The sequence below is a fragment of the Sitophilus oryzae genome, unplaced genomic scaffold (genome assembly GCF_002938485.1).
Source record: "Sitophilus oryzae breed Bouriz unplaced genomic scaffold, Soryzae_2.0 scaffold_1494_pilon_pilon, whole genome shotgun sequence".
In the NCBI taxonomy this organism is placed as follows: Eukaryota; Metazoa; Arthropoda; class Insecta; order Coleoptera; family Curculionidae; genus Sitophilus; species Sitophilus oryzae.
In genome coordinates, this window is record NW_022146163.1 from 1,111,937 (window position 1) to 1,134,120 (window position 22,184).

The 22,184-nt window shown below is 31.4% G+C and overlaps 2 protein-coding genes across 2 annotated transcripts in view; both read left to right on the top strand.

Moving 5' to 3' along the window:
* The first annotated feature begins 1,592 nt into the window (after positions 1–1,592).
* LOC115877473 (DNA repair protein complementing XP-G cells homolog) overlaps positions 1,593–22,184 on the top strand; it is a 28,180-nt gene continuing 7,588 nt past the window's right edge. The window contains exons 1-7 of the mRNA XM_030893627.1: positions 1,593–1,778; positions 1,967–2,142; positions 2,209–2,593; positions 3,207–3,426; positions 4,508–5,903; positions 17,636–18,017; positions 21,120–21,455. Coding sequence (XP_030749487.1) covers positions 1,691–1,778; positions 1,967–2,142; positions 2,209–2,593; positions 3,207–3,426; positions 4,508–5,903; positions 17,636–18,017; positions 21,120–21,455 — 2,983 coding nt within the window. The 5' untranslated portion in view covers positions 1,593–1,690. The remainder of the gene's footprint in view (positions 1,779–1,966; positions 2,143–2,208; positions 2,594–3,206; positions 3,427–4,507; positions 5,904–17,635; positions 18,018–21,119; positions 21,456–22,184) is intronic.
* Positions 6,548–15,993, top strand: LOC115877474. Its single transcript, XM_030893628.1, has 8 exons — positions 6,548–7,499; positions 8,220–8,426; positions 8,498–8,554; positions 8,673–8,753; positions 9,981–10,070; positions 14,343–14,426; positions 15,504–15,728; positions 15,871–15,993. The coding sequence occupies exons 1-7, from the start codon at positions 7,435–7,437 to the stop codon at positions 15,721–15,723; spliced, it is 804 nt and encodes a 267-aa protein (XP_030749488.1). The 5' UTR covers positions 6,548–7,434; the 3' UTR covers positions 15,724–15,728; positions 15,871–15,993.

A 22,184-nucleotide genomic window follows, 5' to 3' on the forward strand; every position in this document is an offset into this window, starting at 1 on the left:
GATAAATAAACGAGATTTGCTATGTTAGTATATGACATAAATTAGGGTTGTTTGACGTATTCAATTGTTTTCGGTCACTTCTTGTTTCACCGGAAATGACTACAACTTTTTATTTTTAAATGGCACCCTCGGTATTTTTTTACTTTATTCGATAGAAAATCACATTCTGAATAGAATGACATATTATATGTCGCCTTTTGACATATTCGCTTAAAAAAAACATCGTTCGCTTAACAAAAACTTCAATTTAGAATGCCTGGCTGTGTTAACACTAATTTTTATAGTAGTAAACTATTGTAATAGATTTGATCTTCTAATATTTTTAGTGTCTGACCCATGTCTGACCGGTTAAAAGATGGCCAAATCGTATTTTTAATCATATCTCAATTTTTTTAAATGGAACGAGGGTGACTCATTTATATACTCATTAGCATATTTGGAAAAAGGAAAAAGCAGTTTTTACGAATAATTTATTGGTACCACACACTTGGTATTTCGAGTCAAATTGTCGTTATGAACCGCATATTACAATTTCAAATAAACCATATGTGAATATGTCAAAAGTTGACACATGATATATGTCATTCTATTCAGAGTGTGCTTTTCTATCGAATAAAGTAAAAAAATACCGAGGGTGCCATTTAAAAATCAAAAGTTGTAGTCATTTCCCGTGAACCATGAAGTGACCGAAAAGAATTGAATACGGCAGTCAATCCTAATTTATGTCATATACTAACATACCAAATGTCGTTTTTTTATCTAAAAAATAAAAAAAGTTATAGGGGTGAGCCACTTTTGAGACGCACCCGGTAGGTATACCCCAGTATACCGGGAAGAACTTTTTTATTATTGACATTTTGAAAATGTGGAAAAATGCATTCTTCATAAAAAATTTTAGCTTGTTCTAAAATGGTTAATCCCCCGTATACTTTTACAAATTCCCATAGAGAAATTTTAAAAAGCTATTTATAAACCTAAAAGGTTTTATAAAAAAGATTATAAATATAAATTACTGAAAAAATATCAAACAAATAGGTACCTATTTCTTTCATAGAAAAATAAAAAAGAATTAGTATTTTACACACAAACTGAAAAAATATCAAACAAATAGGTACCTATTTCTTTCATAGAAAAGTAAAAAAGAATTACCTAGTATATTTTACACACAAAAACACTTTACTTACTGCACACATGCTGCACACTGCACACTATATGCCTGTTTCCCTATCCATATTAGCATCATCAGCAGATGATTAATATTAATGTAATTTTATGTTTTTAATACATTTTTTAAGTTAATGCATTTTATCAGAACTTTAGCGGTCCTTATCCTTATAGAATTATCTGGCAAAAAACAGTGTTCTCTAAGAACGTAGTTAAAAGAGTTCATAATTTTCTCTATAGTTCCTAAATCTAAATATAATTTATTTAATAAAAAATAGTACATCTCTTCCATTCTTCCATAGAGTTAAAAATTATCTCTTCTTATTTAATTTGATAGTTTTTTTCGGCTTAGAAACCTTTAAATATGTGTATATGTGGTTGCCGGAAAAACATTTTTATTACATACAAGATTTTAGGGTTGCCGTCAGTTGCCGTGCTTATTTGTTTGTGTTTTTGGTTTTTGTAAAATGTGAAAAGTTTCAAAAACTTATGAAATTTATTTCGTTTATTTACCTCGAATAGGAACATGGGAGTTGAGGGTCTTTGGAGACTCATTGAATCATCAGGAACTCTGGTGCCCCTGGAAACATTGGAAAATAAAATATTAGCTGTCGGTATCCTTTTTTTTATTTGAGTTTTCGTTTTTAGGTTATGTTTTTAAAGCCCAAAATGTAAATAAACAAATCTGATATTTTCTTTAGCTACCTTTTTTAGAAGTTAGAACATTAATAATTTCGCGATCAAGATGTATTAATGTAAAATTAATGCCAAAATCTATATATTTTACTTAAAATTAAATTAGATATATCTATATGGTTGCATCAGTGCGTGAAAGGCTATCAAGATTCAAAAGGACAATCCGTTCCAAATTCCCATTTAATCGGTATATACCACCGAGTATGTAAGCTTTTGTATTTTAGGATAAAACCGATTTTTGTTTTTGATGGTGGAGTACCAGCATTAAAACGTCAAACCATTGTAAGACCAAAAATATACTTTTAATATTCATTTTAATACAATAACACCTAACTTTGCTGTATTTAGGAAAGACGAGTCCAATCAAAACTAAAGAATGAAGCTCAAGCTGGCAAACTTCAAAGACAGCTTTTGAGCGTTCTGTTAAAACACACCGCTGTTAGTAAAGTATTAACAGATAAAATAGAAGCATCACTTACCTCTGTTCCCAAAATCACTTCCAATAAAGGTCAAGATGATTTGTTTGTATTGCCACAAAACACGGAACTGGATAGTACAGTTTCTAGTTCGGAAGATGAGTCTGAGTGGGAAGAAACCAGCGATTCTAGTCCCACTAAAAACTACGATTTACATACTATTGATGTAAATAGTGCACATTTTAAATCGCTGCCAGCTGATGTACGTCATGAAATTTTATCTGATTTAAAGGAAACAAGGAAGCAGTCATCATGGGGTAAATATTGATTATTCTTATTGTTCCAAAAAAAGTCTGTCCAATGTGTCAAGGAAGAATTCAACAGAAAATGCCTACAATCTGTGAATTAAAACGACAAACAGCAACTGTTGCTGTCATAGAACCTCTCCCTGGAGAGACTAAAGCTTGATTTTCATGCATCTGTTGTCCGACGATACGATGATACAATATTAATTTTATTGGTTGAATTTAAAGGCTTCGATTGGTTAACCTTTTCTAAACAATCGAAGTCTTTAAATTCTACCAATAAAATTAATAGTGTATCAATGTATCGTCGGATAAGGGACGCATGAAAATCAAACTTTAAGCCCCGTTCTCAGAACGACATTGTATCGCTGGCGACACAGTTTGACATTTCAAGCAACCAATGGGAGCTCTACTAAATTTAAAATTGACAGCTGTTTGAATCATTGGTCCTTTTGATGTGTCTTTTGCGCCCCATTACGAACCTAAGAGTTTAATCGGTATCGAATATAGGTATACTATTATTGCTCTCATATTTTATAAAAAAAGATTGGAGTGAACATCTCCATTACAAAATCTAGTATGAAGCTTTTTCAGGACACTGTCAGCTTAATTTCAATTATTTTAGGTCGAATTCATGAACTGCCTAAGGAAAGTGATGGTTTCTCCACATATCAAATGAAAAGATTACTCAAAAGGCAGGCCGTTCAGACAGCCCTAGAAGAAACTACAAAAGAGATGGGTGGTAAAAGTTTGAGTTTGAGTGAACTTGAGTCGGTATTAAAAGATGAAGGGATTCTAAAAAATGAGAATATTGGAAAAAGGATTGCCTCTGACAATGTTACAAGGTATGGCTTATTAAGGCTGTATTCCGTTGCTAAACCAGGCGAACCAGACCGGTAAACTACGGTAAAGAGCGGTTCCTGAAAAACATTGGTTTGATACAGAATGGTTTGGTAAAATACTGGAAACGTCAAATGTTGACGTTTTCTGAATTTCAATACCTATATTATAAAATTTATCTTTTATGCATTTTTAATGTACCTATTCTCTGCTTTTACGTTTGTTTCTTCTTTTCAATGGAGTTTAATATTGAAAAGTACTTTATTAATAAACTGTTAAACTCGTTAGACAGCTCAAGGGAAGATTTGCAGGTCCAATATTAAAACAGATCAATAATAAATAAACAAATCTAATCAATATTTATATTTTTATAGCTTACAAAACATTACGATTACTTGTTGTCTTGTTTTTCATGTTTTCTTTAAAGGTTCCTGACTTTAACAAACAATGGCTGCATGATTAGTTTAAATGGTCCTAAAAAGTCATTCTATTTAGTTAATGAAATTTATTTACATTTACTGCCTACCTCCATTGCTTTTGGATGTAAATACAAAATATTATTACACATTTTAGAAATTAAATGAGAATTTCACTGGAACTTCGAATATTTGCTTGATTTCTGTCACATAAATGACACTGATTGACAAACAAAACCAGAAAACCCAGCCTTCTCGCGCTAGTTAGTTTGGTAACAGTTATAACCGAATTTTTCAGGAACCGTGTTCTGTAATAAGAAAACTTTCAGGAAACTGATAGAAACGGAACATAAAACCATAACCAAGGTAAGCAACGGAATACACCCTAAATAATAAGTATTTGAAAAGAAAACAGCAATTTACAATACTGTTGCTTTTCTGATTCTTCTCCATGTCTTCTTCTGGTTCATATTCAATGTCATTTAATATCTCCACATTAGTTGTAATAAAAATCGCGAGATAAGTCGAGACCGATTCTCTGCAGTCTTTGCAGAGGCAAGAGAATTATTGTTTTCAGACTTTTCATACTTTATTTTTATAAATCTTTCAGATTTACTTATTTTTCTAAGGTTTGTCTCAAGTTTCACATAAATAACCATTTCTTTTCCAGATACGTCTATATAAAAGATTTGAAAAAAGCCTTAGAGGAGGAAAAAAACAGCGAAAAAGAAAAGCTTGAAGACATCCCTGAAACCGATGAAGATCTATCCGTGGTCTCTGAAGAAAAACAGAAAAATAAAGCTGACTTAGAATATGAGGAAGATCTCCAGAAAGCTATTGCTTTATCTTTACAGGAAGAATCTACAAACAGTGATGAACCCAGCAGTTCTGGTATAAATAAAACTAAAAAAGTTAACATTGCTGAATTTTCGTTTTTGGATAATTTTGATGATGCCGATTTTGCATCTAGTTCCAGCGATGATGAAGAAGAAACCATAAAAAATCGTAGGGCTAAGTTGAATCAAGTACATGGATATATGTTGGAAAACAGTGGTCTAACGCCTATGGAGATTCAACGTATCTTGGGAGTAAATGAGGAAAAAAGGAAGAAATTAAAGGAGAAATCTAGTGGTAAAATATTAGAAGTGATACCCGAAAAAGATGAACATTTAAGAGATAATTTAGAAATGAATACCAATACATCAAATAATGTAGCTGTAAATAAAGATGTGCAGCTAATATTGTCAGACGATTCTGATGATAACACTAACTTGGATAGATCTAAAGACAGTAAAAATAAAAACAAAGAAACAATTAATGATGACGTAGAATTTATGTCTTCGAGTGATTCTGAATCTGAAGATGGACTTAACAGTTCAAAATTAGAAAAAGAAGAAAGCAAAAATGATAAGATATCTGATAAGTCAGATTCTGGAATCTTTGTTGAAGATTCAATCAAGAGAGATGTTTCAGGCAAAGCTATTGAAATAAATATTAATCCCGATGATACATATAAAGAAGATGAAGACCTATTTAGTGACATATTTACTAAAAAAGAAATAAATATTGGTCATAAATCATTGGACATGCAAACAGGAGCAAATGTGGAACAAAAAGAGCCTTCTGTTGTTAGCCTGAAACAAACTGAAATTGGATTTGTTAAAGATAACATTGAAGTTAATAAAAATAAGGATTTATTAATTGATAGTGAAGGTAGTGTGGTAGGAGTTAAAGATACAACAATTAATGCAAAGCCCACAGAAAATACTGATGACAATACAATAATTGCAGATAATTCAAGCTCATCTGCAGTTATTGATGAAAACAAAACACAAATTAATAATGTGGTGGTCAGTGCAAATGATAAGGCAGAACACAATAAAGATGTGGAACAAATAGAACCCAAAGTGATTGCAAATACTGCCAAAAAGGATGCTTTAACAGAACAAGAACTAGTGAAGCTTAGAAGCGAATTACACAAAGAAAAAGTTAATTTGCTGATTGAGAAGTCTTCAAAGGAGAGAATAGCCAGTAATATAACTGAAAAAATGTACCAGGAAGCTCAGGTAGGCAAATAAAAAATGTATATATGTATGTCAAATTTATTCTTTGAAAATACCACTCTCAGTTTTTAATAACAAAATAATACAGGAAAAAGATGAAACATTTTTCATTGATTACTCTGCACTTTTATGATATTAATGAACTCTGTGCAGCCTGATCTATTTTTTTTTCAGAGCGTACATATTTTTTAATTTTCTTAAGATATTCATATGTGACTAATAAAGTGAATGATTCGGATGAGAACACTGTAAACGCTTTTTAACAGTTTATATAATGTTTGATGCACCTATAGTAGATTTTTATACAGGGTGTCCCAGAAATAAGTGCAAGTATTTTAAGGGGCGGTAGATCTGGTCAAAAGAAACATATTTTCTCTGTATTATTTTTAAAATTAATTGAAAATAACCGAGTTATTTAACTTTGAAAATTTAAAAAAATAATTGCAACATTTTAAGAACCGCTGCGCCGGCAGAAATCGGCAATTTCCAGGATCTTAGCTTATTCGCCGCCCACTGTTGCCACATCGACTAGAAAGACTTAAAGGTAACACACCAAAATGTTTTGAGAAGGCGCGTTATTTTTTTTTAAATGGGTGAAGTAAGCTGTATGGGTCTTGATGAAATGTTGAAGAAAACACCGGTATGTTTTAAGTAGTTTATAAAAGCAAGTTTTTTTAATACTTTTTGTTGTATTTGTGTAAATTATTATGATGCGAAAGATAATATTTTGCAAGTGATAATTTTGTGTTGTTCAGTTTAATAGATATGTGGGTGTATGTGGTTTGCGTATATGCTGGATAAAAATACTGACAAATTTTTATCCGAAAGGGTAAGCACTAACTAAATAATTAAAAGTTAAAACTGCTGTTTAAAACGATTGAAAATAATTTCTAATGTGACTAAAAAAGAAGTTTTAATAATTGTTAAGATTTATTTTTTTGAGTTTACTCAACTGTAAAAAGTATTTAAAACTTTAATAATATACAGGGTGCACCTCAAAAGTGGCTCATCCCAATGACATCTAAGTGAATTAGACCCGGCGACTTACATTTTGCTGAAATTCATCATTAGCCTACAAAATTGCATGTTTGCCAAACTACCATTTCGGCAGTATTTAAAGGGAATGTTTCTTTCGTACTTACGTAAACATAGCTAAACCACGAATTCCAAATATAGATTACGACGTAGTATACTTTAAAATGATAATAATTAAAGGTCGCATATCATCACTATATGACTAACTACTCCCAATCAGCAATAACCGTTATTTAAATGTTCTCTAATTATAAAATTTAGATTTTAAGAAATTGAACACAAAAGAATCGGCAATGTCGACATTCCAGCTGCTGCTGAAAACGTACGCATCTTACTCCGCTCCACACATACCCCACTTCACTCCGTAATTTTGGATTCATTCACATATAAATTATTCTGCAGTGTTGTATTTTTTCTCAAGTGATTACGAGGTGTTTTTCGGATATTTTAGTGTTTTGAGGTGTTGTGTTTATTGGTTTTATTGTGCAACATTAAGACAATGGTGCGGTCTTGTTTAATTTGTAAGAAAAGAGACGATCTAGACCCCGAAGTTTGTTTTCGAAGGTATGTAAGGTTATGTCATAACAGTGCTGTAGATTTAAATATTTAGTAGAAAAAACATTCGGAAATATTAAAAATCTGCGTACAATAGTGTTTCAATAGATAGTTGTAAAATGAACACCATTTATGGAGTTTATATTTTCGCTAGGTAAGGTAAACTGAAATCACTTTTTACGAGGTTTAATGAAATCAATGATCACTACGTACCTATTTAGTAAGTCCTAAATGTACTGGGGCAAGGTCTATGATCTATTTTCATTTTTATAAAATAGATGTTACACAATATGGTCGAAAAAAAATCGGCTACAGCGATGGCTATGAAATGAGTCAATATGCAAAATTCGAGGCAAAATTATATGGGGAATGTCATCGATGTTCATTTCCAAGCCAACTGGACGCCGTTTTTGTTATCATATGGTATAAGATTGGGTTATTTTTTTTTAAATTATTTTACAATGTATATTGTTTGTTTAGTGATTAAAGTAAAGCAATCATATTGCCTCCACTTTAACGATGAAAATTTAACTAAATTAATAAATTATACCTACGTAGTTAATTTGTCAGGGTTTTTGTCGTCGAGAGTGAGTACTCACAAATTGTCAGAGTTATACTCATGTGTGGCAAGTAGAACCTAGACAATTTGAGGAATTTTTATTTAAATAAATTGGCTCTTATATCAAACATTTATATTCAAAATCATACTAAGTTATCTCCTGTTTTTAGTTTTCCTGTAAATCCCGAAAAAAGGCTTATTTGGCTTTCCATTTTTGGTATTGAAGATGGTCCGCATATATCAAAAAAGCCTGATATATGTTCAGATCACTTTTCACCTTGTGAAGTACTTACTCGTGCTGATGGGAGAAGGCATATTGATCTTGATGCCATTCCAGCCACTAATACATCCATTTTTGAAGATTCCTCTTCTTCCAGGTACATACTTATATAATTTTTTTTTCATGTTGTTTTGTTATTTATTTATTTGATATTTATTCATATTGTAGCTCTGAAAATACTGAGGTACTTACGATGACTGAGGGTTTTCCGAGCATAATATATTGGTAAGTTCGATATAGCCATTTTATCAAGAATAGAGAAAAAATTATTTAAAATTCGTTACTTAGGTGTGTTATTTTGAGTATATGTAGTTATTTTATAGTAGAATGTTATGTATTTTAGTGGTCAGGATAGTTTAATGGAAAATCTTATGGAGAACGAAAATGAACTTTTGCCATCGACTAGCAATGCGGGTCTTCCAAGGTGAGTTGAAATGAATGATTAGGGAAAGAAATATTGATTCGATCAATAAAATTAATAAGAATAAAATTGCATTTTTGGCTTCCTTTATGATCACTTTATATAATCTTTAAATATAATATGCCTTAATGGTTTCAAAGATATTAATAAATAAATAAAAAAAATATTTTTTCAGCCTTTTTTAAAAAAATATTAAAGATACAAGAAATATCCTGGAATCAAAACTGTATTAGGTATTTACTGTAGCGGGTCTGTACTTATTTTGCGACAAATATCGTAATCTTAAACCATACAGGGTGTTCAAAATTCTTTGCCAAACTTTCTAAAATATAATATAGTTTTTCTTCGTCTTTTTTAATGAAACACCCTATCCTATACATTATTTATTTGCTAGATGGAGAATTAAAAAATGAACACTTTTTGAATATAAAGTATTTCAAAATTTTTAACGGTTTCGCAGATATTCGCGGTTTTATATTTCCTATGGCACTTTCCACAGTAAATTTTTATCAAAGCCACCCAATGGATTCAAAAAGCCATATGTAATAAAACAACGATTATTTGCAAAATCGCTAAAAATTTTGAAATACTTTAAATACAAAAATTGTTTATTTTTTAATTCTCCATCTAAGCAAGAAATAATATACAAGGTGTTTGGTTAAAAAAAAACGAAGAAAAACTATTTTATATTTTTTTCAGAATTTTGGACACCCTGTTTGGTTTAAGATTACGATATTTGTGTCAAAGTAGATTCTTAGAGGTGGCTTTCGGCCTGATCGACTGCGACCTTCTCAGATCTATTGTGGTCTGTGTCAAAGTAAGTACAGACCCACTACAGTAAATATGTAATATAGTTTCGATTTTAGGACATTTCTATAGTATTTTAAATATTTTTTTTTTAGAAAATGCTGAAAAGAATTATTTTTTTATTTACTTATTCTTGTTAATATCTTTGAAACTGTCTAAACGTATTTAATAATATTTTAGGATTATCTAATGTGATTAAAAATGAAGCCAAAAATGCAATGATACATACATTTTAAAAAAATCATCTCGATCAACTGACACTTTTTGAGCCACCCTGTAGAAGTTAAAGTATTTTCCTGAAATACATCGTAATACATACTTTAGGTTTGCACTTAAACAAGATTTCTAACTTTTTTTTTTATAGGATCTCCAGATGCCGGACCTTGTATATTTAATATAAAGATATATTTTTGGTTTTTGCAGGGAATCACATACAATTTTGGAGAAGATGCCATCTTCTTCTTCGTTGAGTGCAGAAACAGAATCAGAATCAGAAACAGAAAAATTGGAAAGGTAATCAAATATTTTATCGTTATTACATTTTACTTCAGTTGTGCCTCGACAGAACTTTCATGAGACTCTTATGTAACAATGCCTAAAGATCAGTAGATAATAACAACTTGTACTAACCAACTTAAACCAAACCAAACCAATTTTTAAGGTATGTTTGTACCGACTTTTTCTTTCTTAGGAGATGAAATTTAGGGATAATTATAATAATTATATAGTTAAAATATAGTTAATATATATTATTTTTGGTTCGTATTAAAAAATACATAAAAATACCGAATAGTAAAAAAACATTTTTTAAAATGTATTAATATTTTTTTAATTATTATTAATTATTGTGAATCTAAAAAAATTGAATTGGAACGAAATTAAAATCATCTCTGTTTGATTCCGAAATACAAAATCCTCTTTAATTTCTTCACAAAGGAGGCGTCTTAGTAAACGAATGGAGGTTACTTTGCTGGTTCGCTGTAAAATTCGCCTATATGATAACCTTAGATTAACAATAAATGATAACTAACTGAAAAATCAGCCCCGCGCATTCGCCAAATTGTAATTTTTACATTTGCATTGTTTGTTGCATCTGTTTACAGTAGTGGCCAAAATTATAGCAACTTTTAATATTCTTGAAAATTTTATTGAAAACTTAAAATTGGCGAGTAGTTTATAATTTATTATTATTGTATTTCACTCAAATATTTGTTTACTATGTATAGAATTTCTTATCATCACACTATCGTCAATTGGAAATACATTTTAATTTTTTTGCTGGACAAAAATATAGCAACTATTTTTTGTAGAGATAATATTTAAACAGGTTCAGACATTTTGGCGAAACGAAAACGCAGTAATAAAGTATATTTATCGGTAAAAATGGGTCGTGGTAAAACTGTGTCTCCCGAAGTTAGGGATATTATTATTCGACGATTTTTAAATGGCGAAAAACAAGTTCGGATTGCCTAAAGTTTGTTATTAAACAAGTCCGTTATATCACATATTGTGAAAAAATATCAAGAAACAGGATCGCCGAAAAAAACAAAAATATAGGAAGGCCTAGAAAACAATAATAATAAGAAGAGATAATCCATTTATGACTTCCACACAAATTTTCAACGAAATTAGCAATTCTGGCAATGTAAATTTCTTTGGCCGGCAAAAAAACCACTTCTCCCAAAAAAATGTGAAGGCTCGATTGGAGTTTGCTAAAAATTATTGTAACCGGACACATCAACAATGGAAAAAAGTAGTTTTTAGCGATGAATCCAAATTCAATCCATTCAGAAGTGATGGAATTGCTTACGTGAGGCGCCCTGTAGGAAAAAGGCTGAATAGAAAATATATTTCAGCTACTGTGAAATATGGGGGTGGTTCCATACAGGGTTGGGGGTGTTTTTCGAGCTACGGCATGGGTCCACTCTTCATAATAAATGGAATAATGGACCGGTTTCTGTATAAAGACATTCTACAAAATCTAATGATTCCTTATTTGGAAGAAAAAATGCCTGTAGGTGCTATTTTTCAACAAGATAATGACCCCAAGCACAAATCCAAATTTTATTTTTAATTTTTTTATTTAAGAGATGAAATACTCGATTTATTACCTTGGCCTTTACAGTCTCCAGATCTTAACCCGATTGAAAACATGTGGAACTATGTGGACACAAAAATCCGGAATCAAAACTACAGAAACTTGGATCAACTTTTTGAAGCACTACATAATGCCTGGAAAGCAATAGATGAACATTATATAACCAATTTGGTGCAATCTATGCCCAGAAGGTGTGAAGAGGTCATCAGACAGAAAGGATATACGAAATATTAATTATTTTCATGTTTTCCATTTATTTTCAAATTAATTTGTAAAGTTTGCTATAATTTTAAGCACTAAACAACTTTATTCAAACAGATGCCAAACACATGTCACTCTTAACCCCATAGTACAGTTTGATATTCCTAACACAGCTTGGAACAAGCTGAAAGAAAACATCTGCAAAGGTGCTAAAGAAGCTTTAGGAACACGTACTGTATCACACAATAGAAGACCGAACATTAAACCTTGGTTTACATTAGAAGTCAAGAACATTACAAGGGAAAAGAAGGAAAAATACTTACAATACAATAAATCTCCAACACCGGAGAACCGAAATATCTATACCGAAATAAGGAACAGGACTAATAATAGAGTACGAGAAATTAAAGAAGAATATTGGCAGCGATTTAGTAGCGAAATGGAGGCGGATATGTACGGAGCACAAAAACGTATTTGGAAGATGTTGAGGGGTTTGAAACGAGAAACAAATGAAACAATACAACTAAGAACAATTGAGAAGATACGTGGGAAAAATATTTCAGAGACTTATACGCAGAAACAGATGAACCAATGGAAGCACAAGAGACAAGCCAAAGAGATAATACAGAAGATCATGCGCAAATCACTTACAAGCAAGTAGAAGAGACAATAAGGAAACTTAAAAATAGAAAATCTCCTAATCAAGATAAAATACCAAACGAGCTAATAAAAAACGCAGGCACGGCTATCATAGAGGAATACACAAAACTGTTTAACATTATATTACAACATAAGAAAATACCAGAAGAATGGAAACAAAGTATAACAATACCCATTTTTAAAAAGGGAGATAAAACAGACCCAGCAAACTATAGAGGAATAACATTACTGAGCACCTCGCTAAAACTTCTGACTAAGATCATTGCGGACAAAATCTCCTCAATAGTGCCAATAAGCGAGGAACAACAAGGATTCCGAAGAAACCGATCAACTACCGATGCACTATTCATACTCAGGCAACTAGTTGAAAAATCCTTAGAATATAACTCTCCAGCCTATCTATGTTTTATAGATTTAACAAAGGCCTTTGATAGAGTCCAACTAAAAGACATCATCACCATCTTGGAAAGCAGTAATGTCTCGAAAGAACTCACAGAACTTATCAAGGACTTAAACACAAACACAACAACCCAAATAAGAACAAACTTTACCTTAACGCAGCATCTTCGAACTACAACTGGTATTCGCCAAGGCGACAGCCACAGCCCTCTGTTATTCAACACAATCATGGATCAAGTAATAAAAACCGTCAAGAATATTGGATTAGGATATCGAATGGGAATGCATAAAGTAAACATATTATGCTATGCCGATGACGCAGTACTTATTGCAGAGTCAGAGGACGACCTCCAAAGAATGCTACAAGCTTTTAACAGACAGGCAGAAAAACTTAACATGCAAATTTCCACAAATAAGACCAAATGCATGACCATTACAAAGGAGCCTCTACGGTGCAAATTGGTAATAAAAAACAAAACTATTGATCAGATAATGTCATTCGAATACCTCGGATGCAAAATTACAAGCTCAGGGTTCCTGGAAGAAGAAGTAAGGAAACAAGCCAATAAAGCTGCCGCAATATCAGGACATCTTAAATATCCCATATGGAAAAACAAACATTTGAGTACAGAATGTAAGTCAAGAATATACAAAACCTGCATACGACCAGTGATGACATATGGTGCGGAAACCAGAGCTAAAACATCAGTAACAAAGAGAATCCTACGAACTACTGAAATGAAGACCTTAAGAATGATAACTGGATACACATTGAGGGGCAGACAGAGAAATGTAGACATAAGAGAAAAGTGCCAAACAAACGACGTTGTCAGATGGATCAGGCAGAGAAGAAGAGAATGGAACCAGCATGTCAATAGAATGGGCCCCGACAGAATGGCCATAATAATTCGCAACAACGTACTCCATGGCAGAAGACCTACTGGACGACCACCTAAACGTTGGCAAGACAGTTGGCAGTCAACCTCGCAAGAGTTGCTTAGACGAGGAGGAAACCGGAACTAAACAGGCGATACGCCTTCTAAAAGAAGAAGAAGAAGAAGAATATACATATTATTTTATTATACGTTTTTTTAATAGATTAATCAACTTTTAATGTCCTTAAAATAGACATCTAGACTTCAACATTTTATTTGGGTGAATAGGAAAATTGCTATTAATTTGTAGGCAATTTTATATTCGAATATAAAAAGTTGCTATAATTTTGGCCACTACTGTAAGTTAGTCTGTGAATTAACATTCAAATTCGTATCTAAATTAGATTCTAAAAAACTTGATAAACCATTTTTTATTCAATTCAGTAATTGAATCGATTGAATATTAATAATAACTATAATTTTTTAAAATTGGCTATTATTATTGAATGCGTTTTGTTATAATAACTACATATATACAATTTTTATTTATAGATCGTTTGAAAAGCAAGCTTCTTCTTCCCCATCTTCAGTTTTAAATTCTACTGAGAACCTACCAAAACAACCTTTTATTAGAAGGTACTTATAACTTCTTATGATTTATATTTTAGTTAGTTTATAATTATCATTAATATTTGAACTGTTAAGTACTGTATGGTTGAAAAAAAAACGGCGCCAGCGATGACTATGAAATGAAGATCGCTGTCATTTTATATATAAACTAGCGTGTAATCATTTGTAATGGTAATGATAAAGCAAAGCAAGAATTTCCATTCACATACAAACTGGATAAACTTTTCTCACATTTATGTCAGCATGAGAAAAAACAATCGCGAAACCCCTCCTTATCGAACCTCTACACCCCACAGTCAATCCGTTTGCCAAAAAATCAGCTTTAAACGCCAAGCAGTGTAAGCAGAATCGTGATTATTCAATGGTCATATTTTATGAAACACTCTGTATAAGTTTTTAAAAAATCTTAAAATATCTAAAACAACAAAATAAAATATACGTGTTTAAGATTCTTTCCGAAGGACTCACCGGTTTTTGTAAATAAAAAATATTCTAATATTTGAGGGGTGGTTTCACCCCCTTAGAATTCGAGTTTCGAAAAATCCCTTCTTATCGAACCTCTACACCCTAAAGTCAACCCATTTTCCAAAAATCAGCTTTTTACGTCAAGCGCTTTAAGCAGGATCGTGATTAATCAATGACCAGATTTTTCGAAACACCCTGTATACATTTTTAAAAAATCTTAAAATATGTAAAAAACCAAATAAAATATACGTGTTTAAACGTTTTTTCGGAAACTTGACCGTTTTTTAAATAAAAAATATTGTAATATTTGAGGGGTGGTTTCACCCCCTTGGAACTGGAATTTTGAAAAATCCCTTCTTATCGAACCTCTACACTCTAGAATCAACCTATATGCCAAAATTGAGCTTCTTACGTTGACTGGTTTGAGCAAGATCGTGATTAATCAGTGAGTCAGTCACTTAAGGATTTTATATATTAGTATTAGGGAATATATAAATATAATATAAATATATTTATATGGGAAATGTCATTGATCGTCATTTCGCAGCAAACTGGACGCCGTTTTTTTTTTCGATCATACAGTACTAATTTCAAATTTTTCATTCTCTTTATTGTTAGGAAGAGAAAATACATAGGAGACATGGGAAGTAGTGATTTTTCTACTCCAGAAAAACGCAGAAGAAATTTGGCATTTATTAAGAAACGTTGCGCGAGTCAACGAAAAAGAATTCACAATTTACAGATGACAGTAAGACGATTGAAAAACAGAATTACATCCTTAAAGCAGTTACTTAACTATTTAAAAGATGAATGTCTGATAACGGAGTTAAGTTTATAATAAGAGTAAGTATTTTATATAATTTGGTCAGTATTTTGCCAATTTACAGTTTGTGATTCTAAATGGTTAAACATCCTAGTGCAATTGTTATTGAATATTATTTGTTATCCTAAATAACGAGTATTTAATTGTCTATCCATGTTTCAGAAATGTTACAATATCAATAGGATACTTGTGGGATGTGATAGAGAATAAGGTCTGTCCAACGACAAGATCCTTGACAGTGATAGATGTGTCTCTCGTTTTAATTTCAAAGTAGTTTATTTTATTCTACAAAGAAGTAAGTTGGTACAATTGGAACGCATAGCAGAAAAAAATATATTTAAAATTTGAGTGACAGTGACAAATGATTACTTCAAAATATTGTGAAAAAAATATATAAAACTGAAAAATCTTTAGTTAGTTGAGTTTTTTGATTTAAAAAAAAACAGTATGTGTTAACCTCGGTGTTACTACAAAATAAACAAGACTGTATTTTAAACAAAACACCACATACCAAAAAAATATAAAAAAGAACTATTTCTTACATTCAAGCGTCAAGAAACTTCCTGCATTTATTATTATATTTATGAATATGACTTATATACCTACTTACAAATAAAAAAAATAATATTGCACAGGAATAAATAAAACAACATAAACAAAACAAAATATTTTATTAATAATAACACTTACTGAATTTTATACCTTAAAAGTTGATTAACTAACTTTAATCTTAATTTTTTTTTAATCAGTACCTTATGACATTATCTTTCGGCAGTACTAAAATCTATTATTTACCTTCGTGTGATGTTATTTTACAGCTACTTCTGTTTTTAGTACCATATACGTGATGGTATACAAACTTTACTGATGGTAACTTTATTGGTGTATAACATTCTCTGTCTAGGCACTGAATATTAACTATAATAAACTGTGCTCTGGGTCTACAGTTCATTTTCCCTTTATTTTTCCTCCGCTTAACTTCAAAAGACACAAAACACACGTGATAACACGAACTAAAATGCAAAAACAATTCGCAAATGTTTATAATCTTCCAAAACGCAGGTTATTTGACATAATTTGACACAACTATATTTGGCAAGACTTTGACAATTCTCAAAAATCTAAAGGCAAGTTCATACGCATCGGCGTCCGTTTGTCGTTCATCGTTCCATCAAACCAATAATATTGAAATATGATCTGTCATTTTTGAAATAAACCAATAAAACCTGCCTTCCGGGTATATTTTTTCTCGGTTATTAGGTTCATTTTAACCCATAAATTCCATAGGTTAATTTTTTTGGCTCGCCCTATAGTATATGACATAAATTAGGATTGATTGACGTATTCAGTTGTTTTGATCACTTCCCGTTTCACCGGAAATGACTACAACTTTTGATTTTTAAATGGCACCCTCGATATGATTTTACTTTATTCTATAGAAAATGAGATTATGAATAGAATGATATATCATATGTCAACTTTTGACATTTTCGCTTGCCATGGCTGTTTTAAAAACACTAATTTTTAATCAAGGAGTGTCTTTTTCGTGTCTTGTCGGTTAAAAGATGTCCAAATCGTATTTTTCATCATATCTTATTTTTTTCAAATGGAACAAAGGTGGCTTATTAGCATATTTGGAAAAAGCATATTTCTGGGGTCAAACTATCAGTTAAAATACTTGCACTTATTTCTGGGACAGCCTGTATAATCTAAGTATAAAACACACCAAAAAATGGGACAACCTGTACAGTGCAAATCATGAGGAAAATCGCTGCCTGTATAGCTATCTTAATATAAACATGTTTTGTATTTTTTTGTGTAAATAACTTATTGATTGCAGCATTTTTTGTCTATGGGTTTTGTTTGGCGTTTTTGTTCGAATCCGCATCATACGTGTATCTTCAGCGGTATTTGTATTCGTTTTTAGGACCTGTTAGAACTATTTGGTATCCCGTACGTCGTAGCCCCCATGGAAGCGGAAGCTCAGTGCGCTTTTTTAGAAGAGATCAATCTGACCGACGGCACCATCACCGACGATAGCGACATCTGGCTGTTTGGCGCCAAAACCGTGTACAAAAACTTCTTCGACAAGGACAGGTACGTGAAGGAATTTCGGGCGAGCGATATCGAGCACCATTTCAAGCTGTCTAGGGATCAGATGATCCTGTTCGCTTTGCTGGTGGGTAGTGATTACACGGACGGATTGCAAGGAGTGGGACCTGTGACCGCTATGGAGATTCTGGCAAATTTTCCACCAGCTAGAGGGATATTTGGGAATTTTAGATTGTCTCATGCTGAACTCTTATCAGGTGAGTTGGCAATATTCTTTAGATTGTTTACATTTAAAAAAAACTCCCGAATTTTTACCATGATTGGATTTGCTCTGTTTAACATTTAATTATTTTTTAATACAGTAGTTTTAGAATTGTTTTAAATAATTTTAAATTGGTAATTATTATTAGAAATTAAATAATTATAAAAGTTAAATAATCATTAAGAAAATTACCATAATGGGGAACTTACCTAAAATAGTTATTTGTGTACCAAGGCCGTAAAGTTGATCTTTTTTAGCCTCGGCTACGCCTGGGCCGCAAATTTCAGGTGAGGACAAAGATGATCATAGGGCCAATGTTTTTACAATTTTGTTTCTAAATAAAGACGAAACTGGAAGATTAGATTCAAATTTTTATTCAAAAAAGCATTCAGTTTTGAAAACTTGCTGATATCAATGTTATTTTTGACCATAATTGTTGATATTAACATCGAGTATACGGACCATAATGTTGATGATTTTGAAACCTTAGTCTTTTCCAGAAAAAATACGAGAAGTACTTCTTCTTTTAATTTTTTAATATGTAATATGTATGTTGCACCATTTCATAAAAACGTCATACTGTTTTAAGTAAATTTGCCTGGATTTTTCAGAAAATAAATTTAGAGTGGCTGCATTGGCGGCTTCATAAATTTCAGCTGGATTGTCACTATCACTCACTTTTCTTTTTAACTGTTTTTTTATCACAGTATATCCCGTATAATTTGGTTTTTATTATTTGTTAGTTATTTATTTTAAATTTCATTTCACTGATAGAAACGGAAAGCTTGTAAATAAATAAATAGCCTAGCAACGGAACCTTTTCTTTTGTTTTATGGATAAATAATCCAAACATGCAAATTAAGTGTGTCTAGTAGGCCGCCTTTATAATTTGACAATCTGAATATCGGACGTGGAAATAACTCAAATAAGTAAATTTATTGATTGATTTGGTTAGGTTAATTAGTTTCGGTCACTTCCGGTTTCACCGGAAATGGCTACAACTTTTTATAAACGGTTCTCTCGGTATTATTATACTTTAATTGATAGAAAATGACCCTCTGAATAGAATGACATATCATGTGTCAACTTTTGATATTTGCGTTCACAAAACATCCCCCTTTAGAACTTCATCTGTCGTATTAAGAAATGAAAGTAAAAATAAAGCGCCTCTCGTGTTTGTTCGCATACTAAAAATTTCAATTAATGCCTGTATATATCTTTAATATATTTTTGAAATTTACATTTTTTTAATTCTAAAGTAATATATTACATTTAAATGGAATATATTACAATACAATTAGGTAGGGCAATTATAAGCTTGGTTTCTTTTTTTAAATAAAACAAATTATAAAACTTCAGTATATGTATATTTGTCGTAGGTATGAAAAAAGTAAAATATAAAATGGACAAACGCTTATAGTCTGTCCAACGACAAGATCCTTGACAGTGATAGATGTGTCTGTCATTTTATTTTCAAATTAGTTTATTTTGTTTTTCAAAGAATTAAGTTGGTACAATTGGAACGCATAGCAGAAAATTTATTTAAAATTTGAGTGACAAGTGATTACTTCAAAATATTGTGAAAAAAACTGTATAAAATTGAGAAAATCTAATCGAGTTATTTTATTAAAAACAATTACAGTATGTGTTATACAAAACAAGCAAGGGTTTATTTAAAAAAGCACCAAATACCAAAAAAGATATAAAAAAGATTTCCGGCTTTCAAACTCAAGCAACTTCCTGCATTTATTGTTAATTTATCAATATAATTATTCAATATGAATATTATTTACCTATCGTGTGCTGCTATTTTACAGACACTCCAGTTTTTGGTATCATATACAAGATAGTATACAAGCTTTATTTGTGGCTAATACATCTCTCTGGCGAACTATCTCTGGCGGTCTCTGGGCATGAATATTAACTGTAAACTATGGTCTGGGTCAACACTTACTTTTCCCGCGAGTTTTTCTCCACTTAATTTAAAAAAAAAACACGAAATACAAGTAATAACATAGTCCAAAATGCAAAATATTTATCATTTCTATTTGATATAATTTGACACAAAATTATAACCTATAAATTGGCAAGAGTTTGACAACTCTTAAAAATCTTAAGACGAGTTCACACGCATCGGCGTTCGTGTGTCGTTCATCTTTCCGTCAAACCTATAATATTGAAATATGATCTGTCATTTTTGAAATAAACCAATAAAACTGGGTAAAAAACAAGAGATGACGCATGACGGATTTATATACAAACCCATCCATAGTTAACTTAAAAAATATTAGAAACTTTTTTTAGTAAAATAAATAATAGACGTCATCTGCTTTTTTTCTGTCATCGTCTGTCGAAATCTTACCTGAGAAAAAAAACAGAGTATACTTACATTGCAATAAAATTGCCACTTTTAGTTTTGCAATCCAAACGCAACATTTCTTTTTCACAAATAAAAATATCTGACAATGAAAACTGACAATGAAAACAGCACTTTTTGTTTTGAACCTGCATATCAAAATTACGCTGTACCATTATGTTTTTGTCTTTGAAATAATATAAAATATAATAGAATTGTCTAATTACTAATAATAATAACTTGTGAATTTTGATATTTTAACTATATCTGACAATGACTAACTTTTTGTTATCAAGATGACATTTTAGATGGCAACTGACATATATGTCATAATATTTTAATTTTAAATGTGTATGTGTAATGTGTAATATAATTTAAATTAATATAATGCAACTTTATACTAAGAAAATATTTATACAGTCACTAAATACAATAAAATCTAATAATGTAGTTTGAAAACAATAAAAATTGAATTAAAATTAAAAAAAATAAGCGCGACCCCTTGTGTCAAAATTAGATGATTAAATTTTCGCAATTTTTACACCATTTGATGACCGGTGGCGCCTCTAGTGTTTGTCCGCACGGTTAGTCTTTTATTCCCGTTTATGGCCATAAAATAAAAAGGGGGATGTTTTGTGTTTGCGTTTAAAAAGATTGTATTTTAGACGACTATACTTTTTGCTACATTTTTTACTAATACAGAAACTGAAATTTATTTAGAGTTACGTTTTTCTATTATAGGTCTACGTGAATTTCGGGCCTGGTACACGGAAAGGAAGTCGCCTAGTATGGGCAGAACTCTAAAAAACAAAATCAAAAATGTTACCTTTCCCGAAAATTTTCCTAGCGTTCATGTGGTGCGAGCGTATCTAGAACCGAACATTGATAACAGTAGGGAACCGTTTTCTTGGGGCAAACCGAACACAATAGAGTTGATCGACTACGCTGCGGAAAAATTCGGGTGGACCAGGTTGAAAAGCGAAGACATCCTAACTCGAGTTATTCGAAGATTGGAAGAAGTGAGGCATCAGAAGACTATCAAGGATTATTTCAAAACGAAATATAAGATACATTCACGTAAGTTTTAAAATTGTGGTTATAATAGCTTTTAATACAACCCGTTCTATAGTAAACGCCACAAATGTTTGGGAGTGATTCATCGGTCGCTACCATGTGAACTAATCTGTTCAAGGTCACATAAAACTTAATTCCAGTGCCGTGGTCTTTCAAGTCATATAATAATCAATATATAATCTGTTGTAATTTGTTGTTTTAATTGTCAAAGTCTTGTCAAAACATATACATATATTTGGTTATAAATATAAAATGGAATGCCCCATTGGTCGCACTGCAAGCACACCAATGGACTGACGCACAAAAACGAATCAATCAAAGAAACGCGATATAGTATCGTGTTTGTCAATTACGCTAATATTTTAGAATAAGTAGGAGGAGCGCAGGCAGATGATTAGACCGGGCCTTTAAAAACCTACGTCTGCGGTAAAAATTTACGTTTTTAATGTAAAAATGATAGCGCGCGTGTCGATTCTAACTTCATCAAGCGATGAATCGCTCCCAAACATTCGTGGCCTTTACTCTACAAAGTTATTTTAGAATGTAATTTTGATTTAAATATTATTTTTTTAGGTTAAGAATATTTGGGATAAACTTTCTTTTAAATCATTTTTTACATTTTCAGTTTAACTTATTTTAAATAGAACTAATAATAATGTCCAAACCTTTATTGTGGGTTAATTTTTTTAAAAACCCTTCTTTTCTTTTCTACTATGGAAACGGTCGTTTATT

Bases quoted from the DNA above. Each gene is read 5' to 3' on its own strand.
- LOC115877474 (XM_030893628.1), top strand. From the start codon at position 7,435: ATGGTGCGGTCTTGTTTAATTTGTAAGAAAAGAGACGATCTAGACCCC. The intron at 10,071-14,342 runs GTAATCAAATAT...TTTTATTTATAG, and splicing joins GAAACAGAAAAATTGGAAAG to ATCGTTTGAAAAGCAAGCTT. The intron at 14,427-15,503 runs GTACTTATAACT...CTTTATTGTTAG, and splicing joins AAACAACCTTTTATTAGAAG to GAAGAGAAAATACATAGGAG.